Source organism: Talpa europaea (assembly GCF_964194135.1).
Source record: "Talpa europaea genome assembly, chromosome: 16".
Lineage (NCBI taxonomy): Eukaryota > Metazoa > Chordata > Mammalia > Eulipotyphla > Talpidae > Talpa > Talpa europaea.
In genome coordinates this window covers 44,870,432-44,891,895 of record NC_140084.1, presented here as the reverse complement: position 1 = coordinate 44,891,895, position 21,464 = coordinate 44,870,432, and the positions used below count along the sequence as shown (strand labels likewise).

The 21,464-nt window shown below is 56.8% G+C and overlaps 1 protein-coding gene across 3 annotated transcripts; it reads left to right on the top strand.

The window, feature by feature from the left end:
• Window positions 1-9,038: 9,038 nt before the first annotated feature.
• Window positions 9,039-21,305, top strand: ERCC2 (ERCC excision repair 2, TFIIH core complex helicase subunit; the record flags this gene model as incomplete). 3 transcript variants are annotated; one of them, XM_084256752.1, is made up of 22 exons in its annotated part: window positions 9,039-9,131; window positions 10,079-10,156; window positions 10,228-10,290; window positions 10,444-10,557; window positions 12,918-13,034; window positions 13,119-13,235; window positions 13,489-13,612; window positions 13,698-13,794; window positions 13,876-14,009; window positions 14,083-14,251; window positions 15,485-15,603; window positions 17,101-17,170; window positions 17,250-17,319; window positions 17,403-17,504; window positions 18,421-18,484; window positions 18,750-18,871; window positions 19,915-20,007; window positions 20,078-20,150; window positions 20,324-20,394; window positions 20,482-20,625; window positions 20,740-20,883; window positions 21,213-21,305. In XM_084256752.1, the coding sequence occupies exons 1-22, from the start codon at window positions 9,099-9,101 to the stop codon at window positions 21,303-21,305; spliced, it is 2,211 nt and encodes a 736-aa protein (XP_084112878.1). In that variant the 5' UTR covers window positions 9,039-9,098. The 3 variants fall into 3 exon arrangements, with proteins under 3 accessions (XP_084112878.1, XP_084112877.1, XP_084112879.1); XM_084256751.1 differs by having other exon boundaries at window positions 20,740-20,922; XM_084256753.1 differs by lacking the exon at window positions 10,228-10,290.
• Window positions 21,306-21,464: the final 159 nt, after the last annotated feature.

The window sequence follows — 21,464 nt, the reverse complement described above, 5'->3', positions numbered from 1 at the left end:
TCTCCAATCAAGTGCCTTCACACGGGGCTGGTTTTATAACGAAGTGATTTTTCTTTATAAATAAAGGTAGTTTGCACAGGATTTGACGTCCTTCTGCTTGGATTGCGTTCCTGCTTAGTAAGGCGTCGCGTGGTTACTCTTTTTGGCAAAGCACTCATCAGGGCACCTCCCTGTGCACGTCCCAATTTCCTCTTTCAAAGAGGCCTCCTTGATGGTGGGGGGGGGGTGGTTTTTAAGCATCCTGATCTTTTGGTCATGATTTGGAGTCTTCATTTATGTCTTTAAGCATCTTAACATGTACCTCCGATAATCCTGTCATCTGAGGTGGGGGCGCAGGGCCTGCTGGTTGTCTCGAGTGTGGCTCCCACAGGTGGGTGGCAGGGAGGGCCCTCGGCCTCACATGACCCTGAAGCGTGATTTCCCTTTGCTTCTGCCCACTTCTTTGTCGTAAACTGCTCCTGGAAGATTTTGGACAAAGTACAGTTGTGCCTCTCTTTCTGGTATCGTTTGACACATCATCAGGCAGCAGCGTCCTCTCGACTGGGGTGTCGGATACAGTAGCCGCCAACATCTCACATCTCGTGACTATTGACTTTTACATTTTAATTCAATAAATAATCAAGAATTAGGGCCTCCCCGGTGGCGCAGCGGTTGAGCGTTGGGTTGCGAAGCTGCCCGCGGCCTCTGCGGTGCCGGTTCGATCCCCGGCTGCTCCCCGGCCACCAGAGGAGGGTCCCACATGGCGCGCAGACCTCTCCTGCCGCCCGCTGCTCCCCTCAGCAGTGTACTTCGGTCCTTCTGCCTGCTCTGCTTCCCGCTCTGGCTCTGGTGAATTCTCTCACCCTCCCGCGCTTCTGACTGTACCCAGTGCATGTATAAACAAAACAAACAAACAAACAAACAAATAAATAAAACATGCCTCTATTAAAAAAAAAAATCAAGAATTAGTTTCTTGGTCACACTAGCTCCTTCTCAAGGACTCAGTAGCGACAGGTGGAAGTGGCTATCATATTGGATGGTGCAAATAGAGACCATGTCCGTCATTCCAGAAAGTTCTATGGGATGGACTGATACCCATTTCCATCTTCCAGGAGCTCCACTGTGCCTCTTCCCATCCACACACAAGTGCCCTCCTGCCCCAATAAAGGGTAACTACAGCTCTGACCTCTACCACTTTTGATCACTTTTCATGAATATACTTGATTATATTTTGTCTGTAATTTTTTATTTTTGTGTGATTTCACGAATATACTTTAAAAACCATAACGGTACTAACATCTTTATCACAGGAAAAAATAAAGCCATCTTTGTGCCTTCTCTCCCCACTGCCCTTTGCTTTCAGAGATCACCTCTTCTGGTATTTTCTTCCGTGTTTTCTTTGTAAATTGATTTTTAGCTGAGGGAATACCATGTTTCTAAATAACATGTTGACGTTGCTACTCCTCGACCAGTCCGGTGTAGGCACGCTCTATGATTTCCTGGTACGATGGGTGCTGAGCCCAGTCCCCTATCCCCAGTGAAGTCATATCATAATTTTTGCAGTCAGCAATCATTTTCACAGTGTGATTATGTGAATATTTTTGCAATGTAATGTACCGACATTTTCTCACATACACAGACTAACATTTTTGAGAATGAATAATTACCTTTGTCACTTGACATGCACTTGCATTTTATATTTTTCAAATGTTCCATTGATGTTCCATTCACCTGACATTACGCCCCAGTGTTTTGTGTTTTGTGTGTATGTGGAAGAACTGGGGTGTAGGCCAGAGGTGCAGGGGTGAGGAATCACCAGAGACAGAGTGGGGAGCAGAATGGGTGGACCAACTGAAATACACTGCTGAGGGGAGGAGCGGGGAGACAGGAGAGGTCTGCTGCACCATGTGGGAAGCTCCCTGGCCGGGGATCGAACTCACACCGTAGAGGTGATAGTTCTGAGATTTAACTCCTAGGCCAACAGGGAGTCCCCTCCACCGCCCCAGTGTTTTTTCTTCTACTTGAATCTGCATTTGCTGCTCTCCAGGCTGATGCTTGGGGCTTCCCCAAGCTGGATATTATTTCCTGGCCCTTATGTCTTTGTTTTCTTTCTTGGATTCTTCATCTTGCAGACTATCCCCTCCTGTTGTCCCCTTTAAAGGGTGAAGAGGAGGTAAATATTTTTGAGTTCTTGCACAACTAAATATCTCCATTCACTTCCCCCATACTTTATTATAATTTGACTGTGCTGAAAATGTAAGTATCATTTGGGATTCAAGCCTCTGCTTCCTGAGTTGGGATGCAAGTTGGCTAAGAAGAGGCCTCCCTGGTGGCACAAGGGATTAAGACACAATGGGCTTCCCCAGTGGCTCAGCGGGTTGAGCGCAGTGCTGTGAAGCTGTCCAGAGCCTCTACAGCGCTGGTTTGATTCCCGGCTGGCTGGGGAGAAACCCACATGGCTTGGCAGACCTCTCCTGCCTCGCTCGCTGCTCCCCTTAGCAGTGTCTTGGGTCCATCTGGCTGTTCTGTTTCCTGCTCTGTCTCTGGTGAATCCTCTCACCCTCCCACACATCTGGCCTGTACCCCAGTTCTTGTATAAAAAAAAAAAAAAGACACACGCTATGAAGCACGCGGCAGCCACTGCAGCACGAGTTCGATCCCCGGCCAGTGAGCTACCCACATGGCGCAGCAGACCTCTTCTACCTTGCCCACTGCTCCCCTCAGCACCGTATTTCAGTAAATCTGCCTGTTCTGCTCCCCACTCTGTCTCTGGTGAATGCTCTCACCCCCCCAATACGTCTGGCCTGTACCCCAGTTCTTGTATAAACAAATCTTTAAAAAAAAGCAAAAAATCTGTTCTAGCAGATGGTGACTGCGAAGATGGGGAGAATGAAAGCAGGGGCGTGGATCCTGGGGCCAGGCTGGTAAGTTAATGATTCTCCACGGCTATTGTAACACCTGGCACAGACTCAGTGGCTTAAAAGGACACATTTACAGTCAGTCACACCTGGTTTAACGGCACAGATACCTGCTGAGAAATGCATCCTTCAGCAACTTCACCGTTGTGTGAATTGTGAAGTGTAATGACAAACAGGTGGCCGAGCCACATCTACAGGGCCTGTTGCCACCGCCATCCTATTTGTGTTCTGTCATTGAAGCGTCTTTACACGCTGTGTCGCAGTATCTTCTTACAGTTCGGGAGGCCTGAAGGCCAAAGTCAATGTCCCTGAACGAAGTCATTGTGTCAGTCGTCGGCCTGGGCTGTGTTCCCTCTGGAGGCTCTAGGGGAAAGTCTGTTTCTTTGCCTCTCCCAGCTCTGGAACCACATTCCTTGTGCTCCTGGCTCAAGCCCCCTCCCTCCATATTCAAGGCCTTCCGCCTGCATGATGCTTCCTGGTCTCATTTGCCTGGGTTTCTGTGTCCCTGTTGGGCTTCCTTCTGCACCTGCCTTTCTCAAGATTTTAACTTCACCACACCTGCCAAATCCCTGTTGCCATAGAAGGGCAGTGGCACAGCTGGCAGTGGCATGGCCTGGAGATCTCTGGGGGTCGCTATTCAGCCTGCCCAGAGAGTGCTGCAATTTACATAAGGTGGTGAGGGAAGGCCTCACAGAGGAAAGGACCTTGGAGGAGGCAAGGTACGTAAGGGAGGAAGCCACACAGAGATCTGGGAGAAGAACCTTCCAGACAGAGCAGAGACTACAAAGGAGGCTGGGGCTGGTCATGTAAGTGACCCCCAATCATTTCTGCCTCCTGGTGTCCACCCTGGCACAACCCCTCGCCTGAGGACAGGCTGGATAAGGGGTGCATTCTCCAACATGGAAGACAGCAAAGAAGGGACTGTCCCTGCTGACGCCAGGTTATACAGGACAGTGGCTGCCATTGTTTGAATCTTTTTCTGGTTCTTCTTGCTTTCTGGCTTTGATGAAGCCAGTTAACCCCCAGAGATGCCCACCTGGCAGGGACTGAGGGTGGCTCCCCTGCCTGCAGTCAGACAGGAAATGAATCCCGCCAGGCACCACCTGGTGAGCTTAGCTGTGGGTCGTTTGCCAGATGAGCTGGCAGATGAAGCCGAAATGACTTCAGCTGCACTGGAGATAATCCGTGTTGTTGTTCTTTGGCTTCCAGGTCATTTGTTATGCAGGTTACCTGACTAGTGCAGGCCAGTACCTGGCAGAAGAACCGGGAGGCCAGGTGTGGCTGGGGGACAGGAGTGGGGGGGCTCCAGGCAGTGTGCGGAGCAATGCCTGGCAGAGGTGGTTCAGGTACTCAGTGCCATGATAATGGTTTGAAGGGGTCCTCCCACCCTCCCCCCTACTTTAATAGAGTAACCAAGACTGGGATGGATGAGCCCAGGGAGGTTATCTGAGGAGTCAGGGAGGCCTTCCTGGAGGAGGAACACGTCTGCCGTCGGCAGGTAAGGAGCAGGAGCGAGGCAGGACAAGGTGGGGAGATGACGCTGCAGGCAAAGGCAGTGCCGCTGGAGGCAAGTAGAAAGCAGAGTGTAAGCAGCAAGACGGGTTGCAACGTGGCCTGGAGAGCATGAGTGTCTCCAAAACAAGGCATCCTGGGATTGACTCTTGACCATCTGTGTCACGTGTTTGCTCCTCTGGTCGGTTCTCCTAGGGGGTGCTGCAGAGAGCAGCTGTGCATGTGGAGCTTTCCCCACCAGGCTTCTTGGTTAAGGCTCAGGGCTGGAGCAGCAAACTTCTTGGCTGGCGCAGCCCCCACCTAGCGGCCATGATCAGTTCGGCTAGTTCCCTGGGACCTGTTTTCAGAAATGTGGGGCCAATTTTCGGGACCTGCTTGCCTAACTCTGAAAGGACATTCTCGTTTGTGTGACGGCAGGACTGGCATTTATTTATTGCTGGAAGGGTGGTGGGGCCCTGGGATGCGCACGAGTGACATGCTGGTTATTTTTTTTAAAGATTTATTTATGCCTACAAGAACTGGGGTGCAGGCCAGAGGTGCGGGGTGAGAGGGTTCCCCAGAGACAGAGTGGGGAGCAGAACAGGTGGGTCTACTGAAACACACTGCTGAGGGGAGCAGCGGAGAGACAGGTGAGGTCTGCTGCGCCATGTGGGTGAGCTCTGGAGTGGCAGGAGGGGACGGAGTAGGATCTCTATGATCCAAGAGGACGGGCTAAAGGAGGAGTCCTGGAGCCCTCAGTGGCTTTTCAGGCTTTTATTGGGATTTTACTGGGTACACAGCAGGCAGGGGTGCTGGGGGGCCGGGAGGCTGGCAGGCCTTCACTCTATCTGGGCTCTCTGGCCTTCTCTGGTGGTCTCTGCTTCTCTTTCGCTCTCGTTCTGTCTTTTGTTGTCTGCCCCTCTCTTGGTTCCACTCTCTGCTGGCATCCCCGTGAGCCGCCCTCATAAGCCCAGTCTCTCAGCACAGGTGTATCCACCCACGCATGCCCACAGCCTCCTCCAGGTGCCGCCATCAGGCATGCATTCAGGACCGCAGGGATCCATCATCAATCCTAATGGCGGGAGGGCAGAAAAGCCTGATATCATTTACTTACCCTACAGTTACCTGGCTGGGGATCGAACTCGTGCTGCAGTGGCTGGTGATCGCTTGACAGCGCTGAGATGTTAACCCCCGTGCCACCAGGGAGACCCAAGAACAGAGTTTTGAGGAGAAAGAAAGTGGCCTCATTTATTTGCTGGCTGGCAAAAAAGGAAGGTAGGCTGCCCTCCTGCCTGCCTGGGAGTGCAGGTGCCTCTCCTTTCCTATAAACCTGCCCATTTAAAGTGTAAAAAAATGGGGGCCTCCCTGGTGGCGCAGCGGGTTGAGCGCCACGCTGTGAAACTGTCCTCAGCCTCTGCAGTGCCGGTTCCATCACCGTTGGCTGCTGAGAATCCCACATGGCACAGCAGACCTCTCCTGTCCTGCCCGCTGCTCCTCTCAGCAGTGTGTTTCTGTTGTCTGCCTGTTCTGCTCCCTGCTCTGTCTCTGGTGAATCGTCTCACCCTCCTGCACCTCTGGCCTGTACCCCAGCTCTTGTATAAAAATAAATAAATCTTTAAAAGAAAATAAAGTGTAAAATTTATATATAATATATATAATATATAAAATTAAAAAAAAAGAAAAGAAAGTGTAAAAAATGAAAGAGGAGGGCCTCCCCAGTGGCACAGCGAGTTGAGCACAGTGCTGAGAAGTGGTCCGCAGCCTTTGTGGTGCCGGTTCGAATCCCGGCCTGCCAGGGAGATATGCACATGGCATGGCAGACCTCTCCTGTCTTCCCCACTGCTCCCCTCAGCAGTGTTTTCTGTCCATCTGCCTGTTCTGCTCCCCACTCTGTCTCTGGTGAATTCTCTCACCCTCCCGCACCTCAGGTCTGTACCCCAGCTCTTGTATAAATAAAATAAATCTTTAGGGCCTCCCTGGTGGCGCAGGTGGTTGAGCGCAGTGCTGTGAAACTGTCTGCAGCCTCTGCAGTGCTGGTTGGGTTCCCGCTGGCTGCGGAGCAACCCACATGGCGCGGCAAACCTCTCCTGTCTTGCCTGCTGCTTCCCTCAGCAGTGTTTTCGGTCAGTCTACCTATTCTGCTCCCCGCTCTGTCTCTGGTGAATCCTCTCACCCTCCCGTGCCTCTGGCCTATACCCCCGTTCTTGTATAAATAAATCAATCTTTAAAAAAATAAATAAAATAGGGCCTCCCCCGGTGGCGCAGCAGTTAAGTGCTAGGCTGCAAAGCTGCCCACAGCCTCTGCAGCACCGGTTTGATCCCCGGCTGCTGGGTGAGGGTCCCACATGGCGCACAGACCTCTCCTGCGGGCTGCTGCTCCCCTCAGCAGTGTATTTTGTCGGTTTGCCTGTTCTGTACCCCTCTCTGTCTCTCACCCTCCTGCGCTTCTGACTGTACCCAGTGCTTGTATAAATAAATAAATCTTTTTTAAATAAATAAATACCAATTTTTTTTAGATTTATTTATTTGTTTATTTATGCAAGCACTGGGTACAGTCAGAAGCGCGGGAGGGTGAGAGAATTCACCAGAGCCAGAGCGGGGAGCAGAGCAGGCAGAAGGACCGAAGTACACTGCTGAAGGGAGCAGCGGGCGGCAGGAGAGGTCTGCACACCTTGTGGGACCCTCCTCCGGTGGCCGGGGAGCAGCCGGGGAACAAACCAGCACTGCAGAGGCTGCGGGCAGCTTCGCAACCCAGCGCTCAACCGCTGCGCCACCGGGGAGGCCCACCAATATTCTTAAAAACAAAAAAAGAACTGCTGCTTGTTGGTGTAGCCCAACAACTCACAAAGTGCAGTTCACCCTTGGTATCTCTGACGCTGCCTCCTGGTAACTGGCACTACTGGCCAGTCCTGTCCAGCACTCTGTGTCCAGGTCACCTGAGAGCTATTCACTGCTTCTGGCCATGCGGCACTGCCTCCCAGTGTGCACGCGTTCCAGACTCTCATCAACAGGACAGTGCCATCTTGAACTAGTGGCATTTGGTTTTGGACTTCTGGACTGAACCCTAGCTGGGGTGAGAAAGCTGGCCATTGTGGCCTTAAAGACTCTCTGTTTCCCATTTTTGATTCCCGGCACCTGAGAGATCTTGCAATTTTGTGTGGGTGAGAGAGAGAACCTACAGACAGCGGCTTGTCCTCTAAAGGTCACTCTCTTTGTCACAGAGTAGTCCCAATATGGCCTTGTTTAGCACTGTTTCACCTTGTCCTTGGTGTGCAAGAAGGAAAAAGCAAAACGTTAAACATGTTAAGCAAGGCTTGCTCACCTTAGAGGGGAAGGCCTTGTATCTCCAAGGCAGGGAGGGCTATGGATTTAATTGCTGCATCAATAGTCCTAAAAGGGCAGCGAAAGGTCTGGCGGGGACCAGAGTGACTGGGACGAAAAGACATCTGGTGGGAAGCCCACCTAAGGGCGAGAATGAGGACCTGCTGATACCATCAGAAAACAACTGGTCCTCCTGACCTGCAAGCCCGGTTTCCCTCTTCCCATCCTATGAAAACCTCACTTGCCCTGACAGTAGGCGCGGCTTCCCCGACCCCCAGCTTGTGTCCGTGAAGTTCGCCGGGGATCGCAATAAAGCCTCCTTTTAAACTTATTCTGTCGTCCTCGTCTTGCCCTCCTCGTCTTTCCCTGCCGAACCTTTCCGGCAGAAAAAGATGAGCTGCCTCCCCAACAGTACCGGGATCCCCACTCGAGAACTGAGGAAACTGGGGCTTAGGGAAAAACTGGCCCCAAACCACTAGGTGTTGCTCCCCTTCAAGTGCGCGTTGTCCCGAAGAAGTCTAGCACACAGTAGGCATTTTCTAAATAATGCCTATGTGCTGCGACGCCATTCCTAATTCGTGGGGCCCCGCCCCCCTCCAGCTCCCCTGTCATTTATTCTCCCCCTCCCCCGCCCCCGTTCCCCTGTCATTTATTTCCCCCGAAACTCTCCGCGCTACTCAGAAAACCCGGAGCAGGAAGACCGAATCCTGTGAATGGCTCGACCCTCTCCCGTCTCTTCCGTGATTAGTTCCTCGTTCTCGGCGATCCTCAGTGACACCTCCCGCGGGCGCCGCCCCCGCATTGCGGTGCGCACGCGCATTACTCTTACTGGCGTCGCCCAGTGGACTGACAGGCAGGATCAGCCAATGGCGTCGCGACGGAGGCGGGACCCCCAACTTCGAAGCCGCCGGCCGGCGCCTCCCGCAGAGTGTTCATGTAGGAGGCGGCGGACTCCGCGCGGCGCGGCGGGCGCCATGAAGTGAGCGGGGGCCCGGGGGAGCGGCCGGGGGGCCTGGGAGACGGGCGGGCCGAGGGGCGTGCCTGGGGCCCGCGCCGCGCGGGGGGCGGCTGGAGGCGTGGGCGAGGTGGGGATGGCGCCGGGAGCCGCGGGGCGGTCGGGGGAGGGTCGGCCGGGGGATGCCGAGGGGGCCGGAGGCTCCTGGGGGGCGGGGGGAGCCGCGGGGCGGGCGGGTGCGGTGGCCGCTCGGCCGGATCGCGGCGAGGGGGGTGGGGGCGGGGCCTGACCTCCGCCCTGGTCAGCAGGGGCTGGCCAGGGGCTGGCCAGGGGCTGGCCAGGGCCTGACCGCCTTCCCCGCCGCCAGGCTCAACGTGGACGGGCTGCTGGTGCACTTCCCCTACGACTACATCTACCCCGAGCAGTTCTCCTACATGCTGGAGCTCAAGCGCACGCTGGACGCCAAGGTGGGTGGCGGGCCCGCCGCTGTCCAGCTGTCCGGGGGCGGCCCCGGCGCGTCTCCTATGGCACATTGGGAAACGCTCGCCCCCGAGGCAGCCAGCGTGTTCTCCGGAGCGCAGTGGCCCGTCGTTAGGGGTGAACTTCGGAGCCGGCCACTTGGGTGGGCGTCCTGGACCCACAACAGCACTGTGGGTGCATCCCTTCCTCGCCCTGTTCCCGTGTTCACCCGGCCAAAGGCGCTCGCCCAGCGGTTAACGGGAGGGTTCCAGGCGATAGTTCACTGGGGAAGACGCGGCCTTTCGCCACCCCGGACCACTCGGATCCCCGCCCCACCTCCTCCAGGTCTGGAGACTTCCCTGGTGGTCCAGCTCCAGTGGATGGCGGGCCTGGCCGGCTGCTGCTGAACAGGACAGCCCGAGCCCCAGTGTCAGCCCACCCCCCACGATGTGGTCCCTAGAGCGAGGTTCAGAAACTCTTCTGAGAGACTCTTGAAAGTAGTACCAGCCGCAGAGCTGGTGCTTTGGACGGCCTTTGGCTAAGAAAAGCAGCGCTCACTGCATGTCAGATAGGAGGCTGAGTGTGGAATCCCCAGTGTGCGCATAGTCAGGCCCTGAGGAGGAGTTTGTGAGGCTTGGGTCTTGTTGGTTTTAGGATAGGTGCATTAGGGAAAGCACAGATGCAAGCAAGGATTTGCAGAAAGAGCCGCCACCGCTGCTTTGCAAAGGGAAAAAATGATGAGAAACAGCAGCCGCCTGATAGGCCGGGTTCAGAGGAGGATGCTGAGGCCCGGGGTGAAGACCGCTCAGCAAAGGGTTGGCAGCTGTGGGGCGCCAATGTCCCTGGCGCCCACAGCTAGTTATGCTGCCCTATTCCAAGATGGGGATGTTCTGGAAAGGGGCAGGGGTCCCCAGAGTTTGTGCCCCTGAGTCTGCCTTGTGCCCCTTGCCGGCAGGGTCATGGAGTCCTGGAGATGCCCTCAGGCACCGGGAAGACGGTGTCCCTGTTGGCCCTGATCATGGCCTACCAGCGGGTAAGGGACCTGCTGGGCCCAGGGTGGGAGGCGGAAGGCTCCAGCAGGGACTGAGCCACTGTCGTTGGCAGGCACATCCCCTGGAGGTCACTAAGCTCATCTACTGCTCACGGACTGTGCCAGAGATTGAGAAGGTGAGCCGGGCCCGTCCTGGTGCTCCCCCGCGCCTCTCCAGCCTTGTTGGCCCCCCTCAGAGATTTGGGGGGTGTTTGGGAAGTTGGGGGAAGACTGGCTGGGCAGCGGCTTGTGCTTGCAATGAGGCTGAGACCCATCCTGGACTGGAACAGGTGATTGAAGAGCTCCGTAAACTGCTCAACTTCTACGAGAAGCAGGAGGGTGAGAAGCTCCCATTTTTGGGGCTGGCTCTGAGCTCCCGGAAGAACCTGTGTATCCATCCTGAGGTGAGTACCCAGGCCGTCCCTCATCCTAAGGTCTTGCATCCAGGAAGCCCAGATTCCCTAGACCAGACCTCACGGCAGTGGGCGGGTGCCTCGCACAAAATTGCAGCAAATTCTCACTTGCTGAATTCCAGTGCATTGCTCAGGGCCCAGGCTGGCACCCTCCCCCAGGAAGCCTTCCTTCTTTCCCCCAGCCTAGGGAAAGTTAAAGAGGCAGTTTCTGGAGTGCAGGCTTGGATTCTTGACTCTGAAACTTACACGTGTGCACTTTTTTTTTTCTTTTCGATTTTTATTATTGCATACCAGGGAGGCCCCAGGTATACACTCTTGAGTGGGTGATTTCTTCAATGGACCTCAGTTGACTTTCTGTAAAATGGGGATAATTACTTGCTTTATATAGGTGTTTAGGTGAGAGACGGTGTGTACAGTCCTGAGCATATACAAAGAGCTAAAAGAGGAACCTCCACACAGCTCTCCGCAGTGGTTGGCCCAGTTTGCACTCCCACCAACAGTGCAGGAGAGTTCCTTTTTCTCCACACCCTCGCCAACATTTGTTGTTGCTAGTTTTTTTAATACGTGCCATTCTCACTGGTGTAAGATGGCATCTCATGGTAGTTTTGATTTGCATTTCCCTGATGACAAGTGATGCTGAACATTTTTCATATGCCTGTTGGCCATTTGCTCGTCCTCTTGGGAGAAGTTTCTTTTTAACTCTTCTGCCCATTTTTTTTTTTAAAGATTTATTTTATTTATACAAGAACTGGGGTACACGGGAGGGTGAGAGGATTCACCAGAGACAGAGCGGGGAACAGAACAGGCAGATGACCGAAATACGCTGCAGAGGGGAGCAGCGGGCGAGACAGGAGAGGTCTGACACACCATGTGGGACCCTCGCCGGCCAGCCGGGATCGAACCAGCACTGTAGAGACTGCGGACAGCTTCACAGCGCCGCACTCAACTGCCTGCGCCACCAGGGGAGGCCCCTCTTCTGCCCATTTTTTGACTGGGTTATTTACTTTGTTTTTGTTGAGTCTCGTCAGCTCTTTGTAGATTTTTGTGATCAGTCCTTTATCGTTAGTGTTGTGTGCAAAATTTTTTCTCCTAATCCGTGGGGTGTCTCTTTGCTTTGGTTACTGTCTCTTTTGCTGTACAGAAGCTCTTTAATTTGATGTAGTCCCAGCTCTTTATCTTTGCCTTCACTATCACTGCTTCAGGTGATGTGTCTATAAAGATGTGTTTGAGGTGCATGTCATGTAGTATTTCGCCTATATTTCCTTCTATATATTTTATGGTTTCAGGTCTTATGTCTAGTTCTTTAATCCATTTATCCATTTTGAGTTAGTTTTTGTGCATGGTGTGAGGAGTAGTCAAGCTTCATTTTTTTGCACGTAGTGACCCAGTTTTCCCAGCACCATTTATTGAACAAACGTCCTTTGCTCCATTGCATAGTCTTTGCTTCTTTGTCAAAGATTAGTTGACTGTAAATCTATGGGTTTATTTCTGAATTTTCTATTCGGTTCCATTGACCTTTGTGCCTGTTCTTGTTTCAATACCATGCAGTCTTTAGTGTTATGGCTTTGTAGTATAGTTTGAAGTCCAGGAGTGTGATACCTCCATTCCCTTCTTTTTTTTTTCCGGGAGAGCTTTGGCTATTTGGGGTTTTTGGTGGCTCCATGTGAATTTCATCGATATTTACTCTATTTCTTTGAAGAATGTCACTGAAATTGTTATTGGAATAGTATTGAATCTGTTAATTGTTTTTGGTAGGAGGGTAATTTTGATAATGTTAATTCTTCTAATCCATGAGCAGGGGATGTCTTTCCATTTCTTTTTGTCTTCTTTTATTTCTTTTAACATTGTTTGATCTCACTGCTTTTGTATCTCTGCAGTTAGGTTCCCAAGTACCTTTTTTTTTTTTAAAGATTTATTTATTTATGCATACAGGAGCTGGGGTACAGGACAGAGATGCGGGGGGTGAGAGGATTCACCAGAGACAGAGTGGGGAACAGAACAGGCAGACTGACTGAAATACACTGCTGAGGGGAGCAGCGGGCGAGACAGGAGAGATCTGCTGTGCCATGTGGGTTGCTCCCTGGCCGGCCGGGCATCGAACTCATGCTGCAGAGACTGCGGACAGCTTCACAGTGCGGTGCTTAACCTCTTGCGCCACCAGGGAGGCCAAGGTTCCCAAGTATCTTAACCGTTCAGTAATGAAACTGCTTGAGATTTGAGTTTCCTGAAAATCCCAGAGTCTGGCCCCTGACAGGATGGGCTCCTGGCCACCTGGTGAGGCACAGAGCAGACCCCTGGGTTCCAGAACTGATGGGGTCCCTCAGCGCTATCACCCCTTGTCTGGCCCTCAGGTGACGCCCCTGCGCTTTGGGAAGGATGTGGACGGGAAGTGCCATAGCCTTACGGCCTCGTACGTGCGGGCGCAGTTCCAGCAGGACTCCAGTCTGCCCCACTGCCGTTTCTACGAGGTGCCTGCGGGCTGGGCTGCTGAGGGAGGGCCACTTGGGACGGCCAGCCTCCCTGACCCCCTACTCCTTCTTATCCCACCCCAGGAATTTGATGCTCATGGGCGCCAGGTGCCCCTCCCTGCGGGCATCTACAACCTGGACGACCTGAAGGCCCTGGGGCAGCGCCAGGGCTGGTGTCCGTACTTCCTTGCCCGCTACTCGGTGAGAGGCTGCAGGGTGCGGGGGACTGTGTGAGGCATGCGGACTGCCTGCTGTCTCTGCTGGTCTGTCTGTATCTCCCTCTGTCTGCCCACCCCGTCTGTCTTCACTTTGTCTATGCCTGCCTGTCTGTGCATCCATCTGCTCACATCTGTCCTTCCTCACCTCACTGCTCTGGGTCTGTGCGGGAGTGATGTGTGGGTGCGGGGGGCCTGGCTCCATGGGGAGCTGGTGACCCTGCCCTCCTTCCTCCCAGATCCTGCACGCCAACGTGGTGGTTTACAGCTACCACTATCTCCTGGACCCCAAGATTGCCGACCTCGTGTCCAAGGAACTGGCCCGCAAGGCCGTGGTGGTCTTCGATGAGGCCCACAACATCGGTGAGGAGGCTACCAGGTGGGCAGGCAGTCTCCCCGGGCTTGGGGGGTGTTGCCTGACCGCGCCCGCCTTCCTGCCTCCCCCTAGACAATGTCTGCATCGATTCCATGAGCGTCAACCTCACCCGCCGGACCCTTGACCGGTGCCAGAGCAACTTGGAGACGCTGCAGAAGACCGTGCTCAGGTGTGGCCCGGTCTCTCCCGGGCTTCGTTCCAGGGGCCTTCCAGGGGTCCCTGCTCTCCTCACACACACTCTCTCCCGCAGGATCAAGGAGACGGACGAGCAGCGTCTGCGGGAAGAGTACCGGCGCCTGGTGGAGGGCCTGCGGGAGGCCAGCGCTGCCCGAGAGACCGACGCCCACTTGGCCAACCCCGTGCTGCCCGACGAGGTGTTGCAGGGTGAGCCGCTGCCTGCTGTGCTTGTGCTTGGCCCGGCCCGGCCGTGCCCAGCTGACCCTTCTCCCACACGCAGAGGCAGTGCCCGGCTCCATTCGCACGGCGGAGCACTTCCTGGGCTTCCTGCGGCGCCTGCTGGAGTATGTCAAGTGGCGGCTGCGCGTGCAGCACGTGGTGCAGGAGAGCCCCCCCGCCTTCCTCAGCGGCCTGGCCCAGCGCGTGTGCATCCAGCGCAAGCCCCTCAGGTGCTGCCCCCACAGCCGGCTGGGGGTCCCCATGGATGGGTGTGGGCCCAGCACCTACTGATTCTTGTCTTCCCTGTGGCCTGGGGTTGACAGGTTGAGCCCAGTCTGGGATTGAGCCCAGTCTGTGCTGGGACACCATGGTGACCTAGGCAGCTCTGACCCTCCCTGCCCTCCCAGGTTCACCGACCTGTCCTGGCCGGGATGACCCAGAATGGGTAGGGCTGGGATGGGGTAGGGGGGACATGAAGGGAGCACCTTTTCAGTCTGAGGACCAGGAGGACTTCCTGGAGGAGGGGATGCATTGGGAATGAGAGGTGATCCCAACTCACCAACATTGTGACTGTTGGGAGAAGAGACAGTGAGTGATTGAGACTGAGATTATGGGGGGCTCCCTGGAGAAGGGGGCTTGCTGGGAGAGGGATTAAGTAGCCGGCTAGGAGCCCCTGGCCGCTGTCCTTCCTTTTCATGTTTCTTCATCTGTACACACACGTTAGCATGTCTTCATCGTCAGGCCCTGCGGCGGGCGATGCCAGGACCCAGCAGTGGCAGAAATGGGGTTCAGTCCAGCAGGACAGAGGGACCTGCCCCCAGGCAGGGCTGACCTGGGTGGACAGGGCTGAGATGGGGGAGGCCTGGAGGCTGGGGGCATCCAGAACTGGCACCCAGTTCAGCATGGGCATAGAGACAATGAGATTGAAGAAATGCTTTGGGGAGGAGGGTTTTAAACTTGAGTATCTGCCTGGCTGCAAAGCCGGGTGCTCTGCCCTGTGACCTGTTCCTGGGGAGTGCGCCCCAAGCCTGAGCATTATGTTGGTGTGAGGCTTTCCCTGGGAGCGCGTCACGGAGAGCGCCTGAGTCTGGCGCATGGAGTGACGGGCTGGGTGCGAGCGAGTGTGTGCTGGCTGGTGGCTCCCAGGACTCATGTCACTTCATCCCTTCGCGTGGGATTCTGGGTGTGGACGTGGGTCTCTGTGATGACGGAGAACCATCCTATGTGTGGAGTGGTGTGATGTGTGACCTCCGGCCAGGTGGGTCTTGTGGTGCCACACAGCCCAGGCCCTGTGCTGAAGGCATTTACCTCATGGGCACACGTGACCAGCACAGACGCAGGCCCTGCCCTCCCAGAGCATCCAACTACCTGGCACAGACACATGCCCAGTGCTCTGCCAGGGGTAGGAGGGGTCCTCCTGCTCCAGCTTCCTCCCTTGACTCCATTTTGCCTCCTCTCCCCAGGTTCTGTGCTGAGCGCCTGCGCTCCCTGCTGCACACGCTGGAGATCTCCGACCTGGCCGACTTCTCCCCACTCACCCTCCTGGCTAACTTTGCCACCCTTGTCAGCACCTACGCCAAGGGTATGTTTGCCTCCTCCTGCCTGGGCCGGTCCTCCAGAAGCGTCTAGAAGGCTGGACATGTGGGACCTTGTAGGGCTGGGCTCAGGAGTTTGGGCTTTATCTGTAGGGCAGTGGGGAGCAAATCTTGTGGTTGGGGTGGTCTTTTCAAAGGCGCCTTCTGGCTGCAGAGTTGAGAAGGGTGGGGTTCATCTGAAATAAGTCCAGAGATGTGGGGTCAGCCCATGTTCCTGTCCCGCCAATGTGCAGGGGTAGACTCGGTTGCTGTGCTTCAGTGGCACTAGGAAGCCACAGCAGGTTCTGCGCAAGGGAAGGCAGGGCTGTATTTGTGCTGTAGAAAGATTCTTCTGGCAGGGACTTGGAGCAGGAGAGAAGGGAGGGGGTGGAGAGGTATGGGAGCGAGATGCCTGGTGTGGGGGCCTAGGGGGTGGGGAGGAGTAGAGGATTACGCTCAGATGCGGGCTTGCTGAGGAGAGGGGCGTGGCTTGCTGAGGAGAGGGGCGTGGCTTGCTGAGGAGAGGGGCGTGGCTTGCTGAGGAGACGGGCGTGCTGGTCAGTTATCCTGTCCAGGCTTCAGCCTGGAGCTGGCTGAGGGCACAGTGTGATCCCAGGGATTACTCTACTGTTCAGGAAGGCAGGTCAGGCCTGCTTGGCGTCCTGTGGCCTGGACTGGCCTTGGCAACAGCACAGAGTCCAGCCCCCTCCCCAAGGCTCGATAGCCACCAAGTGCTGCTGGAAGCTTCCTTCTGAGTACATCCCGTCCCACCCTCTTCCCTTGGTTGGCTGTTGGAACAGTGCTTCCCGCCTCCCTGCCCCCCGGTACCACTTCCTTTGGCCTGAGCACCGTTCCCTGACTTCCTCACTGCCGGTGTTCCCCAGCTACCGTCATTTCTCTCCTCTGTAGAGAGATGCGCTCCTCCAGGAAGCTGTGTCGGCCCTAGGTGGGGTTAGGACCCCTCCTCTGGGCTCCTACCGCAGCCCTGCCCAGGCATCGTGTCGCTGTCACTGGATGGCGAGCCGTCAGGGTGAGGCTAGGGCTGTCCGGGCAGTGTCCCCAGCACAGGGCTGGGCACAGAGGACCCGACAGTGTTGTTAACCCGGTGAAACCTAGCATGTGACTCCAGTCACTCACTGCGTACATCCAGCGCAAGGGGAGGGACGGGGACCCAGAAATGCCTTGTTCCTGGTTTACCAGAACTTAGGCGCCCAGGTGGCGGGGCCTGCAAGTACAGGCCCCAGCGTGGGCTGAGAGGAGGGAGGACATGGGTTCGGTGGGGCGGGGTCCAGACCCTGCTGGACTCTGTGGTGTGACGCGGGACTGTCGGAGGAGCTTCTTGTACGGGAGGGATGGGACCTGACTTCACAGCCCCTCTGGCCATGAAGGGAGCAGGGGTGGGAGCTGGGGGCCCGCAGGAGAGGCTGGGGTGCAGGGAGGGTGCAGTTGGGTGTGGCCTGGCGGGTGTGGTTATGGGTGATGCCAGCATCTCCCCGGGGTTGCAGGTTTCACCATCATCATTGAGCCCTTTGATGACCGGACCCCCACCATAGCCAACCCCATCCTGCACTTCAGGTGAGACCAGCCCCGGCAGGGTGCGAGGGACCCAGGGGCCCAGGCCCCGCCCGGCTCACCCCCTCCCTGCTCTCTGCAGCTGCATGGACGCCTCGCTGGCCATCAAGCCCGTGTTCGAGCGCTTCCAGTCTGTCATCATAACGTCTGGGGTGAGGCCCCGGCCCCCGCCCAGCCCAGCCCGGCGGGCTCCTGGCTCTCACTCCTGCTGAGCCCGCTGCTGTCCCTCCTGCAGACGCTGTCCCCGCTGGATATCTACCCCAAGATCCTGGACTTCCACCCCGTCACCATGGCCACCTTCACCATGACGCTGGCCCGGGTCTGCCTCTGCCCCATGGTGCGCAAGGGCGGGGGTGCGGGAGAAGGAAGGGGCCTCCGCCGCTCAGGCCGGAGAGCTCTGGGGTCTGGGCTGGGTGCTGCGAGCTGGGGTGGGCGGGTGGGCGTTCGTGGCACCTGGCGTCTGCTCTGTGATGTGAGCCGTGTCCTCCCCGATCTCCTGGGGTGACGGAGGGGATTTAGTGCGATAAAGGGGCTGAAATGCTTATGTGGCCCTGGGCCCTGCCCTAGGGAGATGCTCTGGGAGTCAAAATTTTGGGCAACATGGCTTTTCCCGCGTCCCCTTTGAGCTGTGGTCTTGGTAGCTGACCCTGGCTCTCTACCTTGGCCTCCTTATCTATAAAATGGGTATCATAGCACAGGCCTTCAGTGCCCTGGCCAAAGCCCTTGGGCCAGAGGTGGTTTAGGATTGAGAATATTCCAGCAAGGCGTGTGCACCACAGTAGGGACACTCCCAGGGAGCAGCAGGCATAGCTGGTTTTGCTGCTGTTAGTGCCAGACTTAAAACCGTAGTTTTTGGGCATTGAAATTGATCATGGTGGCTTGGCGGCTGGGGTTGGGGAGGGGGGTGTCCAGTGATGACCTGATGCTGCACCCTGGTTTTGTGAGGTTGCCATCGGCCGGGGTGCAGAGTTGAGGGTGGGAAGAGGGTTTACTTTGGAACCTTGTAAGCGACAGGCTGGGGGGCGGGGGGGGGGAATTTCCGGACAAGAACATGGATGTGGGGTCCCTTCATCCCTAGCATTTATTTCGTGGGTGGCCTTGGGCTGGCTACTCTCCTCCCAGCCTCGGGTCCTCTATCTTCGTGGCCCAGGAGTGGGGAGTGGAGGGGACGTCAGTGTTGTGGGTCTGGGGAAGCGCGGTGGCGCGGGCACTTGCGTCACAGCGCTGCTGTCTTGACCGCCCCCCCACCGCAGATCATTGGCCGCGGCAACGACCAGGTGGCCATCAGCTCCAAGTTTGAGACCCGGGAGGATATTGGTATGCGGGCCCGGCGGCTTGTGTCGGTGGGGTGGGTGGGGAGCAGCTGCAGTAGTGGACACAAAATGAAGTGGGTGAAGGCAGAGTTGCGGGGGGGGGGGGGGGAATCTGGGCCATGTGTTTCCACCTGGGGAGGATGAGCGTGAGGGAGGTCAGTGGGGTTCGTGGTGAAGGAGCCTACACAGTCACGGGAGGTCCCAGGGTGGCTGAGGCAGCACAGCTGTGGGGACACGGGAGCACGTCGCCAAGGCCCGCGTCCCTGCAGCGGTGATTCGGAACTATGGCAACCTCCTGCTGGAGATGTCTGCTGTGGTCCCGGATGGCATCGTGGCCTTCTTCACCAGCTACCAGTACATGGAGAGCACCGTGGCGTCCTGGTACGAGCAGGTATGTCTGGTGTACGCGGAACGCCCCAGGGAAGTGTTTAGATGGCAGGGGGAGCAGTGCAATGAGGTGGAGGAAGGGAAGAAGAAAGCCACGCACGCACACTCTACACGCACACTCTACACGCACACTCTACACGCACACTCTACACGCACACTCTACACGCACACTCTACACGCACACTCTACACGCACACTCTACACGCACACTCTACACGCACACTCTACACGCACACTCTACACGCACACTCTACACGCACACTCTACACGCACACTCTACACGCACACTCTACACGCACACTCTACACGCACACTCTACACGCACACTCTACACGCACACTCTGGCAGCAGCGGACAAACAGAAACAGGTCCGCCGCACCCTACCTGCATGAGGTTCCCCGGCCGGGGCTCGAACTCGGGCCGTTTCGCCTATGACAGCACTGAGCCTTAAACCCCTACGCCACCGGGGAGACCTCCAGCCTGCCGTGAGTTAGCCCACCTATTAAGGAGCTTGAGACTGACGCAAGAGGCGTAAGCCCAGCAGGCCCTGTGAAACAAGCTCCTTCAGCCCACCGGTCCCTAATCAGCTACAGGACCCATCCACGCACTTCGCTAACCCTTCACTCCTGTTTCAGGATGGAAATCAACCCTGTGTGCATCACACTTTCTAAATACCCCCTGTGGGCCTTGGCCCGGCTTGGGAAAGACGGTCACTACGTCCCACAAAGTATTTTCAGTGACTCTGAGACACCACTTTAAAATGCCATAGCAAACATGCTCTTTGCATACAATGAGTAGGAGGTGTAGGGACCCAAGGGAGGGAGCCCCCATGAACCATGCTGAATCTATCACCCTAAAATATGCACTGTTGTCAGCCAAGGATACCTCAATAAAAATGTAATATTAAAAATATAATATTAAAAAAATAAACCACAACGTGCCGGTCTCCATGTTTGAGTGGGTCTCCATGTTTGAGTGTCGGTCTCACTGTGTGCCTCTGCCTGCTTCTGCCTCGCCTGAGTCTCCTCACCCTGCCGCCCTCTGCAGGGGATCCTGGAGAACATCCAGCGCAACAAGCTGCTGTTTATTGAGACCCAAGATGGCGCGGAGACCAGTGTGGCTCTGGAGAAGTACCAGGAGGTGGGTACCGGTGGGCCTAGGGCTGAGAGGCCCCGCAGGTGCGGGAGGCTCACGCGCAGGCTCTCTACAGGCCTGCGAGAACGGCCGAGGCGCCATCCTGCTTTCCGTAGCCCGAGGCAAAGTGTCAGAGGGAATCGACTTTGGTGAGTGGGAAGGGCCCCTGGGTGCCATCACCCCCGCCACGGGGCAGCTCCCGGCCACCTGTGCTCTCTGTCCCCTGGTGCCCGACCCAGCACTCCTCACGCCGAACATCTGCGCCTCCTGGGCCAGCTGAGGTTGGCCCCGCGCTCACGCCTGCTGCTCTCCGCCCACGCAGTGCACCACTACGGACGGGCCGTCATCATGTTCGGCGTCCCCTACGTCTACACCCAGAGCCGCATCCTCAAGGTGAGGGCGCAGGTGCAGGCTGCGGTGGGGCGTGCTGGAGGGCAGGTGGGTGCCCTCATCACCCCGTATCACCCCTCGCACCCACAGGCACGGCTGGAGTACCTGCGAGACCAGTTCCAGATCCGTGAGAATGACTTCCTCACCTTCGACGCCATGCGCCACGCCGCCCAGTGCGTGGGCCGGGCCATCCGGGGCAAGACCGACTACGGCCTCATGGTCTTTGCTGACAAGGTGTGTGCACTGCACTGCCCCCCCGTAGGTGGGCCCCCCACAGACCTCTTCCCGATGTGGGCGCAGGGGCCGGCTCCCCACCAGGTCCTCACCCTCTCTCTCTCCTGCTCAAAGCGCTTTGCCCGGGCTGACAAGCGGGGTAAGTTGCCCCGCTGGATCCAGGAGCACCTCACAGATGCCAACCTCAACCTCACTGTCGATGAGGGGGTGCAGGTGGCCAAGTACTTCCTGAGGCAGATGGCACAGCCGTTCCACCGGGTGAGCACAAGGCCACACAGCGCCCCCGCCCCGCCCCCCATAAGCTCTTCCTCCAGGGAGGCCCCTTGCTTCTCTCTGCAGCCCCGAAGATGGCCACAGATGCCAGATGGGGGAGCCCCAGGGAGGCAGGGACAGGGATGTGGGGGCGACGGTGCCCTGGAAAGCAGACCCTCCTTTAGCCAGGGCACCAGCAGCTCTCCGGCCGCTGCCTCCCTCCCTCGGGCCTGTGCTGTCTGCAGAGTCACCTCCTTACATCCTACAAACTGACGTCCTGCCCCCGGCCCCCTCCTGCCCGGTCTGACGCCGCCTCCTCCTCCCTCTCCCTCCAGGAGGACCAGCTGGGCCTGTCCCTGCTCAGCCTGGAGCAGCTGGAGTCGGAGGAGACGCTGCGGAGGATAGAGCAGATCGCGCAGCAGCTCTAGGCCCCCAGGTGGCCGCCGCCGGTGCGCGCGGGGTGTGGAGGGCCTCGCAGGCCCCAGGTAGACGACGCGACTGCTGTGACTCTGCCGCTTTAATCAGCCTTGCCCCGGAGGACATGCGGGCACCCGGAGCCCACAGCTGGGTGCCCGCGCCCGCCCTCC